The 18,441-nt window shown below is 43.2% G+C and overlaps 1 protein-coding gene across 3 annotated transcripts in view; it reads left to right on the top strand.

The window, feature by feature from the left end:
- Positions 1 to 18,441, top strand: part of TOP3A (DNA topoisomerase III alpha) — a 1,120,433-nt gene that overhangs the window by 603,678 nt on the left and 498,314 nt on the right. For all 3 annotated transcript variants that reach the window (XM_044089591.1, XM_044089590.1, XM_044089593.1), the window contains one exon: positions 17,566 to 17,773. In XM_044089591.1, the coding sequence (XP_043945526.1) occupies positions 17,566 to 17,773 (208 nt within the window). The remainder of the gene's footprint in view (positions 1 to 17,565; positions 17,774 to 18,441) is intronic.

Consider the following 18,441-nt stretch of genomic DNA (forward strand, 5'->3'; position numbering starts at 1 on the left):
CCTACAGACTTGCATATTAAACCGATGCCTCCTTCTTCATTTAGGCCTAAATCTTGAACCATGCCTAAGAAACCGACTCCCAGGCCACATGCTCAGGCCTCTATGCCCAAAAAACAAATGATAAGAATGGCTGAAGATCTTATAACTTTAATCAGGGGAAGCCAACCTCCCCCTTCTAAGAGACCTAGGACTGAAGTTGTTTATGAATCTTCTGACCAAGGTTCTGATTTTTCTGATGATCTGGATTTGCCCTTATCTACTTATGAGGATTCTGATGCAGAGGACTCTATTCCCTCTGCTTCCCCTCCAGAGGATTTTTCTTTTGGTAAAACCTTACATACTCTAAGGGAGCATTTCCACTGGGAAAGCCAGGATTTTTCTGATTCAAAAAAGAGGCGTAGGGATTTCTTACTCCTGCCTCAGCATAGGCCTTTAGCTATACTTCCTGTACTAGACATTGTTGATGATGCCTTTTTGTAATCTAGTTTGACCTCTGATTCTTTGCCTCCTGCTCCCAGAAAACCTGACAGATATTACAGGGTTCCTGATTCACCCAAGTTTCTTTTTAAAAATCCTGTTGCGGATCCAGACACTATTTCACAGGGACCCAAGGGCATTAAGGCTTCTACTGCTAAAAATCCTACACCTTCTAATAGAGACTCCAGGGCGCTGGATAGATGGGGTAAGAAGGTTTACACTTTGCCATTAGGGCTTTAAACTGCCAATTTCATATGTTAAAGTATCAACAACATGTCATTGGGTTGCTTAAACAGAAAATTATGTTGATTCCTGACTGTGCTGAAAATAAAGAATTACATGATTTAATGCATTCTGCTGAACAGGTTGGTAAACATACTTTGCAATGTGGGTTTGATTCATTAGAGGCCTCTTGCAGGGCTGCTGTTACTAGGTCTGTGCTCAGAAGGCATGCTTGGCTTAAGGAGCAATTTTTGCCTGATCATGTTAAAGCTAAACTGTTGGATACTCCCTTAAATCAAGACCACCTGTTTGGCAACAAAGCTGAGGAAGTTCTTAAAAAGATGGAAGATAAAGCTAAATCTATGCAAACTGTTAAAAGATTTCTTGCAAGTTCAGCCTCCTAGATTTAGTAGGCATTGACCCTCTAAGAATTGGTCCTTTCCAGCCCCTTCCATGTCTTCTCAAGCCAAACCCAGACACAGCAGAAACCCCAGATTTCAGTGCCAGGGGGGACACAAGACTAAGCAGTGGGGGATTTCCACACCCAAATCTGGGAGTAGTAGGACTCCCCCCTATGGAAAACTGTCTCAATGACTTGCTTTTAAAACTTCCAAGCACTTCCCAACTGAATGCTCCTTTAGGTGGAAAGATTGGTTTACAGGCTAAAAACTGGGACCTCATTACCTAGGACAAAAGGGTTTTAAATATAGTGTCCGAAGGATGCAGATTTCACTTCCACATGTTACCAACACCAAGCGGGTGGTCAGATCTACCCCCAAAACAGTAGGCAGAGGCCCAAAGTCAAGTACTCTCTCCCTTAAGCATGGGGGCTATTCAATTCATACCAGAAGAGGAAAAGGGACAAGGTTTCTATTCGAGACTTTTCCTGGTACCCAGAAATGGCAATACATGGCGTCCTATCCTGGACCTTTCTACTCTAAACACCTTTCTGGTGATTTCAAAATTCAAAATGCTGGCTCTTCACCAGCTGCTTCCTATGCTAGGCAAAGATGCATGGTTGGCAACACTAGACTTAAAAGAAGCATACCTGCACATCCCTATCAGGGAGTCTTGCAGAAGATACCTACGCTTCAAAGCAGGCTACATGCACTGTCAGTTCTCTGCACTGCCCTTTGGCTTATCTACTGCGCCCAGGGTATTCACAAAGTGCCTAGCTCCAGTCATTGCATTTTGCAGGCAAAGAAATATTCAGATATACCCATACCTGGATGATTGTCTAATTCAGGCAGAAAGCCAGGACATACTTTTGAATCATCTGGCCTTTGTTCAAGGGGTGCTGACTTGTCTGGGGTGCACCATAAATGAAAAGAAATCACACCTGGTACCCTGTCATGAAATTATATTCCTGGGAGCAAGCTTGAATACAACTTCCCAGATGGCTTTCCTCACGCCAGAGAAATGGATTCATTTGACAACCTACTTCAAACAAGTGGCCACAAAAACCCAGTTATCTGCAAGGCAAATACTGCAAGCTTTGGGGTTCATGGCCTCCTGCATTCTTCTAATTCCATATGCAAGGCTGCATATGAGGAAACTACTATAGTATCTCAAAAGCCTATGGTGTCAACATTCACAGGATCTAGAAGCAATGATTCCTATCATACTTTGCCTACGCCTGGAGTTCCTTTGGTGGGCAGAGGCCTGCCACCAAAACAGGGGACTACCATTCACACTACCCCCTGCCGCCCAAACCTTAGCAACAGACGCATCAGACTATGCATGGGAGGCTCACCTGGCAGGGAAGTGCATTCAGGGCAAATGGGGGGCTCACCTGGCAGGGAAGTGCATTCAGGGCAAATGGAACCCAAGCCAAATGCACCTGCACATAAATCAAAAGTAAATGTTAGCTGTACAGAATGCTCTGACAGCCTTCAAGGACCACATTCTTCCAGGGCAACTAATGGTAAAGACGGACAACACCACTGTCATGCGGTACATAAATAAGCAGGGGGGGGGGTACACATTCTTACCCCCTCTGCAGACTAGCCATGGCATTGTGGAACACAGCCTTGAGCTACCAAGTGAATCTACAAGCTCAATTCCTGCCAGGAAAACTAAATACACTGGCAAACGGACTAAGCAGAAACCTCATGGACCCACATGAGTGGAAACATGAACCAAGGATTTTCAACATGTTGACAAGCAAATAGGGGAGCCCAGATATAGACCTGTTTGCCTCCCCCCAGAACCATCAATTGGACAAATTTTGCACAAGGATTCCCCACAAGCTAGCTTGGAAACTGGATGCTCTGTCCTTCAGCTGGAAAAACCGATCAGTTTATGCCTTTCCTCCTCTGCCTTTGCTCTCCAAGGTGCTGCTAAAGATCATACAGGACAAGCCAAGGACGATTTTAATTGCACCAGACTGGCCACGCCAACACTGGTGTACCCCCTCTTGCACAGTGTGTCACGCTTGGCTCCATGGCACCTGCCTAAGACTCCTTCCCTGTTGTCTCAGCAGGAGAACCAGATTCTTTACCCTCAGCCGCAAACCATGAACCTAGCAGCCTGGCTAATTACCTAATCTCTCCTTTACCATCCCTCAGTAAATCAGTGATGGATATCATTTTAGAGGCAAGGAGGCCTAGTACTAGAAAATCTTATGCTGCAAAATGGAAAAGATTTTGTGCCTGGAATCAATCTCAAGGGATGAGTGCAGCAGTGCCCAATTTACCTCAGGTTCTACAATACTTGACTGAGATACTTCATAAGGGCTTGTCCTTTTCCTCCATCAAAATTCATGCCTCAGCCATTTCAGCTCATTATAGCACAGAGCCTCCCGTCTTCTCTCACCCACTGCTCAAGCAGTTCCTCAGAGGCGACAAAAATTTAAGGCCACCCAGGAGAGCTCCAACTCCAGCCTGGGACCTTAACTTTGTCTTGGAGAAACTCTCTCTTCCTTCTTTTGAGCCAGCTGCTACTGCAGATTTAAAATTCCTTTCCTGGAAAACAGCCTTCCTTTTAGCAATCACTTCTGCAAGAAGGGTATCTGAATTACAGGCACTTCTGGCAGTGGAGTCTTTCATCATCTTTCATGCGGACATGGTGTCCCTCAGAACCAATCCCTCCTTCATGCCCAAGGTGGTATCCAGTGTGGCTCTTAATCAGTCCATTCATTTGCCTACCTTCTTTCCTAACCCACAGAACAAAGGGGAACGGATACTGCACTCCTTAGATGTGCACAGACAACTTAGATTCTACTTGGACAGGACTAAACCTCAAAGGAAATCTGAACAACTGCTGGTGGCATTTGCTGCAGGGACAGAGGGGAAAGCTATTTCAAAGCAAACCATTTCAAAATGGATAGGCCACTGCATTCATTTCTGCTATAAGCACCATGGAAAACCTATCCCACAGGCCATCAGACCCCATTCAACCAGTGCTGCATGTACCTCTCCAGCCTTTCTCAAGGGTGTCCCTACCAGAGACATCCTGGAAGCTGCTACCTGGAGTTCTGTACATACTTTCACGAAGCATTATCATTTGCCAATTTTCTCTAAATCCAGAGCTGGCTTTGCCACTGCAGTCTTGCAGGGCCTTATATCTGGTCCTAATTCTATTTAAATTCCTCCTCCCAACCTTAGCTTTGAGAATCTACCCAAATGAAATGACTGCAACAGTGAAACACGAAGAACATAGTACAGTTGTGTACACTTACCATAAATGTAGATGTTTGAATGTATTCACTGTTGCAGTCCTGGTTACCCTCCCTCCAGCCCCCTTTCTTCTTTTGGCTATACCTTTACTCTCCCTTACTATGCTCAAAAATCTTTTTGGTGTATTTGCTTTTTTGTTGGAGGTATATCCTTGTAATTATAGATTTAATTGCTTCCCATTAGGGGGGCACCTGACATCTGGGGCAAGAAAAAACTGATGTAATGACGTCTTCTGCATGTTTTATACCCCTAACGACCTGACGTCATGGAAGAAGGGACAGCATCTGACACAGGACCCAAGACTTTAAGCAGACCGACTGAGGGCTACTGCAAGCAGATAACCCAAATGTAATGACTGTAACAGTGAATACACTCGAACATCTACATTTATGGTAAGTGTACACAACTGTACTGTTTCTTCCCAGCCACATTCCTCTTTCTCTTTGCCTGTCTTTCTCTTCCTGTTTGGCTTCAGATTAGTCAGGATTCTTGGGTTCTGTCCGTTATTCGCCAGGGGTATTTCATGGTATGGAAATCCCATCCCCCTTTTATGGGCATTCCTCAGCCTCCTTGGGAATAACTCCCCCTTTTCCCAGAGGTACTTTGAGACATTTTGACTCTGGGTACTATTCGAAAGGCATCTGTGTCCCAAAGGGGGTAGGGGTTTTACTCCAGGATGTTTCTAGTACCCAGAAAAGGAGGGTACTTGGAGACCAATTCTGGACCTGTCTGATTTAAACACTTTTCTGAAGGTGCCCACTTTTCAAATGTTGTCCCTTCACACTCTGCTCCCTGTTTTGGTTCCTCAGGCTTATGTGGTGTCTCTGGATCTCAAGGATGCTTACCTTCATATTCTGATCCATCCCCTTTTCAGGAAGTTTTTGCATTTTTCTGTTGCTTCCTGCCAATTTCAGTTCTCTGCTTTGCCTTCTGGCCTTTCTATTGCCCCAAGGGTATTCACCAAATGCCTTGCTCCTGTGATTACTTTTTGCAGGCTTTAAGGGATTCAAGTATTTCCTTACTTGTATGACCTGCTGATTCAGGGATTCTATTCAGAGATCATGTTGCAAAATCTTCATTTTGCCATTTCCCTTCTTCAAAGCCTGGGGTTCACAATAAACTTCAAAAAGTATTCTCTGATTCCTTCTCAGGATCGTGTTTTTCTGGGTTGCAGGAAACGGACTGTGCCTATGTTTGTATCCCTGCCTCCTCCCAAGGCCTTAATAGTCGTTTCTTTCTTTCAAAGTCTTCTTCCTCTGGCTTCCATTACAGCCAGGGAGTTTCTGAGTTTCTGAATTTCATGGCATCCACCATCCCTATGCTCCCTGTGGCCAGACTCCACATGAGGAAGTTTCTGTGGTTCCCGAAGACAGTTTTGCTTCAACATGCACATTCTCTGGAATTTGTAGTTCCTCTTCTATGTTGTCTCAAGATAGAACTTCACTGGTGGATCCAGCAGTTGTCCATAAATCTAGGGGTCCCTTTCCACCCCCCTCTTCCCTCTCAGGAACTGTTCACAGATGCTTCAGATGTGGGATTGGGAGGAGCTTTTGGCTTCCTAAAGGTGCAGGGGGTGTAGTTACCTCTTCAACAGAAAGATCCCATCAGTGTGAAAGAGATGAGTGCCCTTCTGCTGGCTCTTAAGGCTTTTCATCGTCTTACCTTTTTTGGCATGTCTGGTGTGGAATCTTGCTGTCCAGTATTGAGTGAATTTTCTGGCAGTTTACATTTCGGCAGGTCAAAACATTGACAGGCACACGGAGCAGGTCCTTAACTCTATCCCACAAATGGATGGATGCTTCACAGGGATGTGTTTCTGGACATTGCCCACCAGTGGGGTACTCCTCAAGTAGATTTATTTACCTCTCTTCTGAACAGACAACTTCCTGTTTTTTGTACCAGAGTCCCAGGTCCTGTGGTGTGGAAGATGGACACCATCTTGTTTTCTTGGAAGGGGGTGTTTCTTTAGGCTTTCCCTCCCCTTCCACTCATTCCAAAAGTCCTGTTCAAAGTTCAACAGGATGCTCCCAAAATCTTGACAGTGACTCCTTTTTGTTTGAGACAACATTGGTTCCCTCTTTTGCATTTAGCCAAGGGCAGTCATCACAAGTTACTGCACAGGGTGGACTTACATAAGACAATGGATCTCTCATCCATCCCCACCTGTCCACTCTTCAGCTGACACTGTGGGTTTTAGGATTTTGATTCCACATAGACACCTTTTTTTCTGAGGATGTGCTTAAGGTCTTGCAGGAGGCCAGGAAACCCAATACTAGGAAATCCTACTTATCCAAATGGAAGTGGTTTTCCTTTTGGTGTCTCTCGTAACCTAGACCCACTTACTGTGGATGTTCCTTTGGCTCTCTCTTATTTGTGTGAATTGCTCAATACTGGTTTGGCCTATTCTTCCATTAGTGCCCACTTATCAGCTATTTCTGCTTGTCTGCCTTTATCTCCTCCTTTAGCTTCTAGATTTGGCGCTAAACAATTCCTTAAAGGCATCCTTCATATTAGCCTTCCAGGAAGCCTGTTCCCCTTCCCTGGGATCTTAATTTTGTTTTGGAGAAGTTGACTCAGGCTCCTTTTGAGCCTGCTGCTTCAGCTTCTTGCAACATTGCTCTTGGAAGACTGTTCGTTTGTTGGTCCTTACTTCTGCCAGACGGGTGTCAGGCTTGTCCTCCATTTTTGGTGTTTCATAAGGACAAAGTGTCCTTGCGTACTAATCCTTCCTTCTTTTATGCCCAAGATGGTTAATGAGTTGTTACTTAATCAGTCTATTCATTTGCCTACCCTTTTCCCCTCTCCACAGTCTATCAGTGAGAGGGTGCTGCATACTTTGGACGTGCATAAGACAACTCAGATTTTATTTGGATAAGACTAAGTCTATTAGGAAATCTGATTGGTTGTTTGTTTCCTTTCATCCTAGGTCACTAGGATTAGCTGTATCCAAGCTAACTGTTTCTTCGTGGATCTCTAAAGCGATTTCCTTTTTGTTATTCCTTTTATGGTAAGTGCCTTCCTTCCTTCTGTAAAGGCTCATTCGACTAGCGCTCTGACGACTTCTCTTTTTTCAAGGGGTTGGATACTAACTTTATTCTTGTAACCGCTACCTGGACTTCTGTGCATACTTTTACCAAGCACTACAAGTTGGATGGAATCTCCATAGCTAGAGCTGGTTTTGCTAGGACCATTCTTCATGGCTTCCTAGAGGGTTCTGCTAGTCCTTCCTCCTCCCAAGTTTCTTGAGCTTTGGCTGTCTCCCAGATGTTAAGAATACTGCAACATGTGAATGGAAGGACATAGTACAGTTCTGTAAAATCTTATCATAACAGTAGATGTCCTTTCCTTCACTGTTGCAATATTCATTCCCTCTCTCCTCCCCCTGGTCCATTTCTGTTCGGGATGTAATGGTTACCTCTTGGTTTTCCTTGTACTGGCATTCCTACTACTCAGATGTTTTTTGTGTTTCACTGTTGCAGTCATCACATTTGGGTTATTCCTTTCAGGGTGGCCCCCGGCCAGCCCGAATACCAGAGAAATAGTATTTCTGCGTCAGTTGCTGTCACTTGAGGACTGACGTCAGGTCGTCAGTGGTATAAAGTAAGGCAGCCGATGCCATTACATCAGTTTTTCTTGCCTTGAAGCAGTTCACACGATTGCCGATCGGCCGCTACCTGAGTTTTCGTTTCTGAAGTGAAGTTGAAGTCTTCTAACCGCCGTTGAGGATCCTTTTTTCTTGCACTAACTGATGTCAGAAAAAGTCAATAATTGTCTCGCTTGTGGAAAGCAAATACCAGACTTCCACTCTTACTGTGTCACTTGTTTCGGCCCAGACCGTGACGTCCTCCGTTGTCGCTTCTGTGCTTTAATGCCAGAACTATGCATCGTCAGGCCCTTATTGTACCCAGATGTTTTCATTTACAGTCCTCGAATTCCGATATGGCTTCAGTAAGCCGTCCAACAGCAGATCTACCAAAAAAAACATAAAGATAAAGTCAGAGACAGACTGCACAGGTCCAAGCTTATAGACGACACTTACGTTGAGCTAGTCATCAGTCCTCTGATACTCGGTGAGGTGCTTTTGCCGCACCTGATGCCTGCGTCAGTTGATTCGCAGGCCGTTACCGAGACCTGTTTGGAGTCCAGTATGCCACAACACTCTTCTTCGTCTAAGGATCCTGCAGTCATCTCTACCGTAGATGGGTCCGGGGCCTCTGAGCAAGCACCGGCTTCCGAAGAAGTCCCTCGCACCACCAAATCTCGACACAAACTGACGTCTTCTTTCATGACTACCATTCTTTCGAAAACAACCGAGTTCCATAGGCCCAGGGTTCGAACCACACCCAAGAAACCGACTGTAGACCAGTTAAGCAGAAACATTCTGGACCCACATGAGTGGCAGCTCAACAGAAGAACCTTCACCCTAATAACTCAGAAATGGGGAACCCCGCAGGTCGACCTCTTTGCTTCCCACACCAACCATCAGCTGAGCAACTTCTGAAGCAGGGAGCATCACTGCATGGCTTGGAAAGTGCATGCCCTGTCCTTCTCCTGAGTAAACCTATCTGTCTGTGCGTTTCCTCCCCTACCTCTCATCCCCAGGGTACTGCTCAAAATAAGAGAAGAAAAACCAAGGACCATTCTTATAGCTCCAGACTGGCCCTGGCAGCACTGGTACCCCTTGCTACGCAGCCTGTTCCCACTGCCTCCATGGCATCTTCCTCAGATTCCAAACCTCATGACCCAGAGGGAAAGGGAATTTATGCATCCCCAATTGCAGACACTCAGTTTGTCAGCTTGGCTTATGCATCCCCAATTGCAGACACTCAATTTGTCAGCTTGGCTTATTCCCTCACCGATCTTCCATCCTCATTAAACAGGTTCTGGATGTTATCCATGAGGCCAGATGCCCTAGCACCAGAAAGTCTTATGCAGATAAATGGAAAAGGTTCTGCACATGGATCAAGTGTAAGGGGGCCAATATGGCACAGCCATCCATCCTGGATTACTTAGTTACCTACTACACAGGGGTCTCTCTTTCTCCTGTATAAAAATTCATGCCTCTGCTATTTCTGCTCATTTTCCCACTGAGCAGTCCCCACCCTTTGATCAAACAGTTCCTCAGAGGGGCTAGCAACTTGGGCCCCCCCCCCAGAAGGGCACCAACACCAGCTTGGGACCTTAACTTTGTTTTGGAAAAGCTCACCCTGCCTCCTTTCGAACCAGCTTCTTCTGCAGAGCTAACATTTTTCTCCTGAAAGACGGCCTTCCTTCTGGCCATCACTTCAGCCAGAAGTGTCTCTGAGTTGCAAGCACTCATGGCTGTGGAACCCTTCATCTTCCATGCAGACCGGGTATCCTTCAGAAGTACCCCATCGTTCATGCCCAAGGTGGTGTCCAGTGTGGCTCTCAACCAATCCATTCATTTGCCTATCATTTGCCTACCTTCTTTCCTAATCCCTAGAACAAGGGGGAAAGGATTATTCACTCTCTAGATTTGCACAGACAGCTCAGGTACTATGTCGACAGGACTAAATCCTTCAGAAAGTCTGATCAATTGCTGGTTAGCTTTGCTACAGGGGCAGAAGGCAAAGCCATCTCCAAGCAAACCATTTCCAAATGGATAGCACACTGCATCCATTTCTGCTATAAACACCATGGTAAGCCTCCCCAAAAAGGGTCAGGACACACTCCACCAGAGCAGCCTCCACCTCTGCAGCTTTCCTCAGAAGAGTCCCCACCAGGGACATCCTGCAGGCTGCCACCTGGACATCTGTTCACACTTTTTTACCAAGCATTACCACCTGCCTGTCTTCTTCATATCCAGGGCAGGGTTTATCTCTGCAGTTTTGCAGGGCTTCCTGGCCAGCCCCTAGCTTCCTTGACTGCCTCCACCCATTTACTCAGCTTTGGGAATCTACCCAAATGTGATGACTGCAATAGTGAAACACGAAGAACATAGTACAGTTGTGTACACTTACCATAAATGTAGATATTCACTGTTGCAGTCCTGGTTTCCCTCCCTCCATCCCCCTTTTTTCTCTTTCTCCCTTTGTTGCCATTCTTCCTTGTTGTTCTCCTTTCCTTACAAGGGATATATTGGTATTTATTTTCCACTGGTGGGGGTTCTTCCACCAGAACCTGGCCTCCTACTTTGGGGGCTCCTTACAGGTTAGGGCAAGAAAAACTGATGTAATAGCGTTGGCTGCCTTACTTTATACTACTGATGACCTGTTGTCAGTCCTCAAGTGACAGCAACCAACGCAGAAATACTAAGTCTCTGGTATTCGGGCCGGCCAAGGGCTACCCTGGCAGGGGATAACCCAAATGTGATGACTACAACAGTGAATACACTTGTAAGTTTACACAACTGTACTTTCTGAGGATGATATGTCCGGATGTCACCTTTATGCCCTAGACTACGCGAGGAGCATACGTGTCATGTAAGGCATGCCTTAAAGCAACCTAAGGCTTTTGTATACTGGCCGGACGTTGGGCTGCCCTCGGCAGGGAATCCCATATGTTAAGAATATTGCAACAGTGAAGGAAAGGACATCTGCTGTTCAGGTAAGATTTTATACAAGTGTACTTATTCACATAGGATTGCCTTCCCAAATGATTATGACTATCAATAACATCTGAAGATCTTGTGCATCAGTTTTACCATTACATGATTATAAAGGGGACAGCATGTCAACACTTGGAACTAATTCATAGACAGGTACTAGGCTATTAGCCCTAGGGCCTATATAAGCCTAGCCAATAAGGTGCCCTGGATTTCGCCACCCAAGAAAATTATTTTCCTTTGCCCCTGTCGAGCAGAGCCACAGTAGTGTTCCCTGGGGTGAATTTCCTATTTCCCATCCAATCATCAAGATTTTTCTTGAAGAGTGCTAATGAGGAGCTCTGTTTGACATAGATAGGTAGTCTGTTCCAAAGTATGGGAAGTCTCTGGGACAGGAATCTATCCCTCCAGCATGTTCTGTTTATTGTGGTGACCAGGTTTAGGTAGCTAGAGCGTGTAGCTCAGAGGGATTGGGATTTCTTTAAGTGGAGCATGTCCAACAGCTCTGGGTTTGACATAGCTTTGTATGTTAGGCAGAGATCGCCTCTGAGTAGGCAATATGCGATGGAGTAAAGCTGGAGTTTTTTGAGATGGTCTGCATAGGGCATCTGATTGAGGCCAGTAATCCTCTTTGTGAGGTATTTCTGTGGCCTTTCCAGTTGTTGTAGATGTCTTGTGAGGTACATACCAAAAGGGTTGTTGTGCTCTATAATGGGTCTAAAGAGTGATGAGTAGAGGGGAACAATGGCCTCTTTTTTTCTGGATGAGAAACATTTTGTGATGAGGTGGGCCACATAGAAGTATTTCCTGACCACTGTGGCGATGTGATTATCAAAGGAGAGACTACTGTCCATCTGTGTCCCAAGGTCTCTTATCACACTTTCAGCATTAAGTAGACTACCACTTATGTGGTAGTTCATGGGTGCAGAGTTTTATCAAAGTGGATGACAGTACACTTTTTGGCATTGAGCTTCAGGCCATGGCTTTGACACTGGGCATCTGTCTCAGTGAGACCCTTTTGTAGTATGTCTACATTCGTTAGGAGTTTCGATTATGGCTCCTAGTTTGCAGTCATCTGCAAACTTGGTTAGCCAAAGACCTTCTGTGTTGGCCTGTACTTCAGAGAAGTGGATACCAAACAGGAGACGACCCAGGACTGAACCCTGTGGTACTCCACTTGTCACTGGTCTGAAGTCGGATTTGGAGTCTGCTACTTTCGCAGTGTGGGTTCTGTCCGTGAGCCATTTGGCAACCCATCTTGTGACATAGGGATTTATACCTAGTTTAGTGATCTTATCTATAATTCCAGAGTGGGGGGATGGTGTCGAAAGCCTTGGCGAGATCTAGATAAGCTGTGTGAACCACCTTACCCTCATCTGTGGCTTTGGTGACTGATTCAAAGAAGTCAATCAGGTTTAGGAGACATGATCTGCCTTTTACAAACCCGAACTGGATAGGGTCAAGAGTTTGGAGATTACCAATGTCTTTGATTATGAGTTCCAGGATGATATGTTCCATGGCCTTGCAGACCAGGCTCGTCAGGCTAATGGGGCGGTAGTTCCCGGGGTCTGTCGTGGCTCCCCCTTTGTGGAGTGGGATAAGCGTCACGGTGCGCCATTCAGTGGGCACAAAGCCTGAGGTGAGACTATGATTGAACATGGTACTTAGGTGTGGTGCCAGTTCATTCTGTAGTTCATGTAGAAAGCAGCCTGAGATATTGTCATGTCCCATGGATGCTGTATTCTTGGCTTTGGAGAGTGTTTTTTTACCTGTGCAGCCGTGATTACAGGAACTTTGCATTCTTCCGGTATAGAGATGGGCCCTCTAGGGGGTGAGGGGGGGGGGGGGTAAAGTTAGCACTGAACCTATCTGCCAGGATGGTGGCAATATCAGTTGGTTCTGTATATTTAGTGCCATTGTGCTGCAACTCGGAGCAGATCTGGGTGTTACCATTGAGATTCTTGACATAGCTATAGAATGCTTTGTGGTTGTCGGAGTCGGTGGCAATTTTGTTTTCGTAACTAGCTTTGGAGGATTTTATGAGGGATCTCAGCTTCTTACTGAGGTTGACCAGGGAGTTCCTCCAGTCATGGAATTTTACTCTTTTTTTTTTTTTTTTTGCAACAGTTTCTTTCTTCTGTTGTAGAGTTTGTTTATGGCAGAGGACCACCAGATTGGCTTCCTTTTTTTTGGAGGATAGCATCTTGGTTCTATTAGGTATAGCATGATCCATGCACTAGTGTAAGTGCTTATAAAGTGCATTTGTGTAGGATTCAGCAGTCGTGCCTCTATTGTCCGTTTGCATGGGTGTCATGAAGTTTGCCACTTCTGTCTGACGAAGTGTGAAGTTGACTTTGGAGAAGTTTTTTACGGTGGTTTCCCTGATTGTGGGTAGGTGCGGGATGTGGATGTCTATGGTGATTAGCTTGTGGTCAGATCTGACCAGTGAGGAATTGACCTGTGATGTAGAACACTGGTTGCCCTTGTTGGTAATGACCAGGTCTATGATATTACTGCCCCTAGTGGAGGTGTGAATAAGTTGATCCAAATTAAGCTAGAAGGCTTCCCTCCAACACAGAAAGGCTTGGGGGCTCAGTAGCCTACAAACAGTCTAGACCACTTATAGGAAAGACAGGAAACAAGCTTAAACATTTTTTATTTCCCAGTTGCTGTCTTAGTACAAAGTTGGAGTGCCTGAAATCAGAATATGATCTCACTGCACTCAGTTGAGTGAGCAAATGAGATGGGCCCAGAAGGAGTATCCAAACACAAATTTGCAAGAGAGGCGGGCAGTTTCAAAGCCACCAAGATTAACACCAAAACAAAAGCAAGGAGGGTGGGTGGGGAACTAACGGAAAAAACAGGGTCAAAACTTCCAGTTCAGTTAATATACAATGCAACACAAATAAATAAATTAAAATGCTGTATTATTTGAAAAAAGTGCAGTTAAAAGGTACTTAAATTCTCTTATACGTCCAGATAGATCTTAGCCGGCCAAAGCTCAAGTTTTAAGCAGAAAATATTCCAAAATGTACCACTTAAATAGGCAGTAACAGAATATCAGTGAATGAGACTACCCCCGACTGCAATTACTGTCTTTGCAGGAATTCTAACAGGCAATAAAATCTAGGAAGCACTAACGGAGTCAAACCTTCCAGTTCAGTTAATATTCAATGCAACACAAATAAATCAATTAAAATGCTGTATTATTTGAAAAAAGTGCAGATAAAAGGTACTTATATTCTCTTATACGTCCAGTTGAATACAGCTAGATCTTAGCTAGCCAAAGCTCAGGTTTTAAGCTTTCTTTTTCTTTTACATCACATGACCAGTCCTCATTTACATATCCAAAAATTTATTCTTTGAAATCACCATTTTCCATCATAAATGTCATTTATGTTTAGTATAAACAAATCTTAGAAACTTGTTTTCTAAAATGTGTCGATACTTCACGTTGTTTGCCATACATCAGTGGCTTGCAGATGTAACAAAGAAATTTATTTCCAGCATTACTTTCATATCCTGTTCTTATTTTACCCTAATCCCAATTCTTTTTAGATAAGCAATCCATTTTTCATTTAGTCGTTTTCTTTGCTGGATTGTTATGCACACATAGCTGTGAAAGTTTTTTGTATCTTAGTAAGTTATGCACTTGTAACTTTAGCTCAAAAATTAATATGTATTTTTTATATAAGAAGTGCACTAGATTTTGTTTTTATATTTGTTAGTCTTTAAAACAACTGACTGAAAGCTAAGGGCATTGCTTTATCATTCCTAAAAAAAAAAAAAAGGAAATTCCACTTTTATGATATTAAATCTGGGAAACACATCCGTGATTTTTAAGTGTGATTTTAAGTCATTACCATGGTTTCATTATAATTGTAGTGCATCTGTATATATGTGGAATTAAAGCATTTTCTCTGAATAGATTTTTCAGTAAAGCAAACTGAATAGGTAAGTATTAAGCATATTGCTGTATATGGGTGCTTTGTTTTGCCAGAGTTCACAAAAACACTGTTTATCTCCAATACTCAATCCAGAAATGCTAGATTCCATGAGAATCATTTTTTCCACCCAGCACTCTGAACAAATTTGTGAGTTTCTGATGTTTTGCAGGAGAAATAGAAACTTGGTGTGCATGTTGAGATTAGCTCCACTTTTATTCCATACAGATTGCTTTTCTGCAATTATCTCTAGATCATTTTGACTTGAAGTTGACCCCATTTATGAATGGCAATGTATTAGTTTTGTTTCATTATATTATTTTATTATTTTTTATTATATCATATTGGATTCTTTCATATTGTATTATTTTATTTAGCCGTTGTTGATTCTGTTAGTCCCACTAGGCTAGTGGTGTCTGTTTAGTGGTTACCAGAGATGGTACTCATACATACTTACTGGGGATAATGTTGCCAAGTCACCAGGAAGTTTCCCTACTCTTTTTGATAAGTCCCTTGGGAGTCAGAGTTACCACCATCTCAGGTGGGTGGGACCTCAGTTTAGCATGTCATTCAAAGGGTAGCACACTCCTTATACTGCACTATAGTTTCAGCAAGGGAAAATGAATTTGTGCACCTTTTGGGTGGGAATAGCACATACAAATGTGCTATCTATTAAGCCACTGTCACTGACACAAAAAGTACTATATACTTTTATAAAATTTTCAGGACAAGGTAAGTTGATACTCTGCTTTATGTAGCACACTGTTGGAGTAAACAGCACTAAAGGCAAGGCAGTAACATTATCTGAAATGTGTGCATTTCATTCTGTCTGTTATAAATGGTAGATGTATAGTGACAAAAATATTTTTCTTAGATGTATTTGTAGTAATGATTTCATAAGAACACACTAATGATATGCTTAGCATATAGAGTGAGTTTGTCATCCTGAAAAAAAATGACAGCTGTGTTGCTCACTGAATGGTAGAAAAAAAGACCATCCCAAAGACCATGTAAGTCTTACAGATATTAGCTGGATATGTAGGTCTGTATATCTGAAATGGTTTGGAATTCTGTAGTTTGTTTGTGTCTTTCGGCTTTTCCTGGTTAGGGGTCGCCACAGCGGAACTCCGGTCTGCTAATGATTGGCAGTTGATTTTTTACAAACCGGCTTGCCAGGCCTGACATGCAACCTTCAGCGAAGGTACGCCCATTCACACATGTCTCCACGCAGAAGACGCTCTAGCTGAGAATCGAACCGGACAGCGTCTTACTGTGAGGCGACAACGCTACCGCAGCACCACCACCGTTGTAGTAAACATCTTGGAAGCATGTTATGATGCTTAACTAGAGCATGCACTAATGTTGATGATTTGAGAGGAAAAGATGTGTGTACATGCAGACACATCCAGATATAAACTTTGTCTTTTTGTAAAGTTTGCCATTGGGCAAGTCTGTATTTGGGATAGAGAGACTGAAGCATTAAATCCAGTGACACACACAAACATGTATGAATGTAAGTTCTGATACAATGACAAAGCAGCACACACACATTCTTGACAACATTTTCACTTGAAGAGTAATTGTAAGTTATAACCCCCCCCCCCCCCATGAAAACCAGGCATCAGGCAGAATTTCCAACTAGTCAAAATATTTATGATATGTGGGGCATCCATGCTAGTGTAAGGAAAGGAAGATGTGTCTATTTGTTGTGAAATAAAACTGAAGTAATTTGCAGTGAGGATGGCATGAAATTGAAATAACCTGCTGTTTGGCTTTCTCAATATTACTTTTGTCTTAACTGTGTAAAATATAGCAAGTGCTAGTTGCATCATCATAGCCAGGGTGCAGGCAAGTGCAGAAGGTAACCCTGATGTTTGCCTGTGTGATACCTCTCCCCCCTTTGGAATCTGGAGAGCTCCCACCTGTGTGGAATTAATGTGCATCCAGTAGGACTCTGCAGACAGAGAGGGGAAAGGTACCCATTAATATATAAATTAGTCTATTCATACATTACATACATAAATTAATGTTTTTCTTCTCTTTTCTGTAAGAAATGTGAGATCTCCAAACATCCATGCAAGCTACCATCACCTCAGATATAAGTGACCTTGAAGTCTTGTCTCATCTGAAGGGAGATGTCCCTCTGCATTTTATATATGTGTATATATGAAGTACTTGGTGTGGATGCAGAACCCACAACCTTTTGATCTTCATGGCATTAAAATGAGTCTGCTAACTGCTTAGATGTCAACACTTTATCTTCTTCAGGCATTTATTTTTGAAATGTGTGCTTAATGTTTGAATGTTTATTTCTTTTGTGATTTAATAGTGTAGTAAGGACCAAACTGTAGAATAGAATTGCAGCTATTATTTACTGATGACTTTAAATACAGTGTTAAAAAAATAACAAGTTTCTATCGAAATACCATCAGCTTTTGTAGTGACTTGTTGCTGCTTCAAGTAGCATTTCTTTATTTTTATATATATATATATATATATATATATATATATATATATATATATATATATATAGATATATATATAAAGTAATGTTTCTGTATATATGTGTGTGTGTGTGTGTATATATATATATATATATATATATATATATATATATATATATATATATATATGATATACATTTTTATGTATTTATTATTATTATTATTATTTTTTTTAGGTACATCAGCTATCCCCGTACTGAAACGAACAAGTTCCCCAACGACTTGGACCTCTTTTCCCTAGTGCAGCAGCAGACACCAGACCCACACTGGGGGGCTTTTGCTCAGGGGATTTTGGACAGGGGTGGGCCAACTCCTCGAAATGGCAACAAGTCTGATCAGGCCCATCCTCCCATTCATCCTACTAAATATGCAAATAGCCTGCAGGTATGAATTTGTAATGTTTTGTAAATAGTGCCTTTTTGTATTTCATTGTGCTGTAATAGCAGCTGTGGTAAGTTTGTCATTGTATATTTGTAACACTTTTAAGAGTACATTTGGGTAGCAGATGTTTGCTGGTGAACACATATCTGAATACTAGGGGATCTAACACATTCTGACAGATGCATTTTTTCTGTTAGGAATATCTGTAGTAGGATGATACAAATGGCTTTCTAATACTTTTGAAACCACTTCTCTTTGTTACTAAATTGCCCTTCCTCCACCAGCTTTACTACTCTAGTTGGGGTAAGCATTAATCAGTGAAATCTAACTGTAATACTTAGTCATTCAGACTCTCCTGTCCTTTTGGTAATACAGTTACTGCTAGATGTCCTTCAAGAATGCAACTGCAGTCATAACATGTGGGTTGTCCTGCCTCAGGCAGCCCTCGGTCGGCCGGATTCCAAAGTCTGGGTCCGATGTCGCCTGATGTCGCATTTCTCTCCGACATCAGAGCGGCTGGAGTACATAAGCATCAGCCGACGCCATTTTCTTCAGTCTTTCTTGCAGCGCGGTGCCCGAAGCAGAAGCGGTTCGCAAGTGTCGGTCGGTCAGCTCCTGTATTCTACGATACCGAAGTCATCAAAAAAGCTAAGTACCCCGTTGGGGACCTT

Source organism: Protopterus annectens, chromosome 12.part0 (genome assembly GCF_019279795.1).
Source record: "Protopterus annectens isolate FY-2018-M chromosome 12.part0, PAN1.0, whole genome shotgun sequence".
In the NCBI taxonomy this organism is placed as follows: domain Eukaryota; kingdom Metazoa; phylum Chordata; order Ceratodontiformes; family Protopteridae; genus Protopterus; species Protopterus annectens.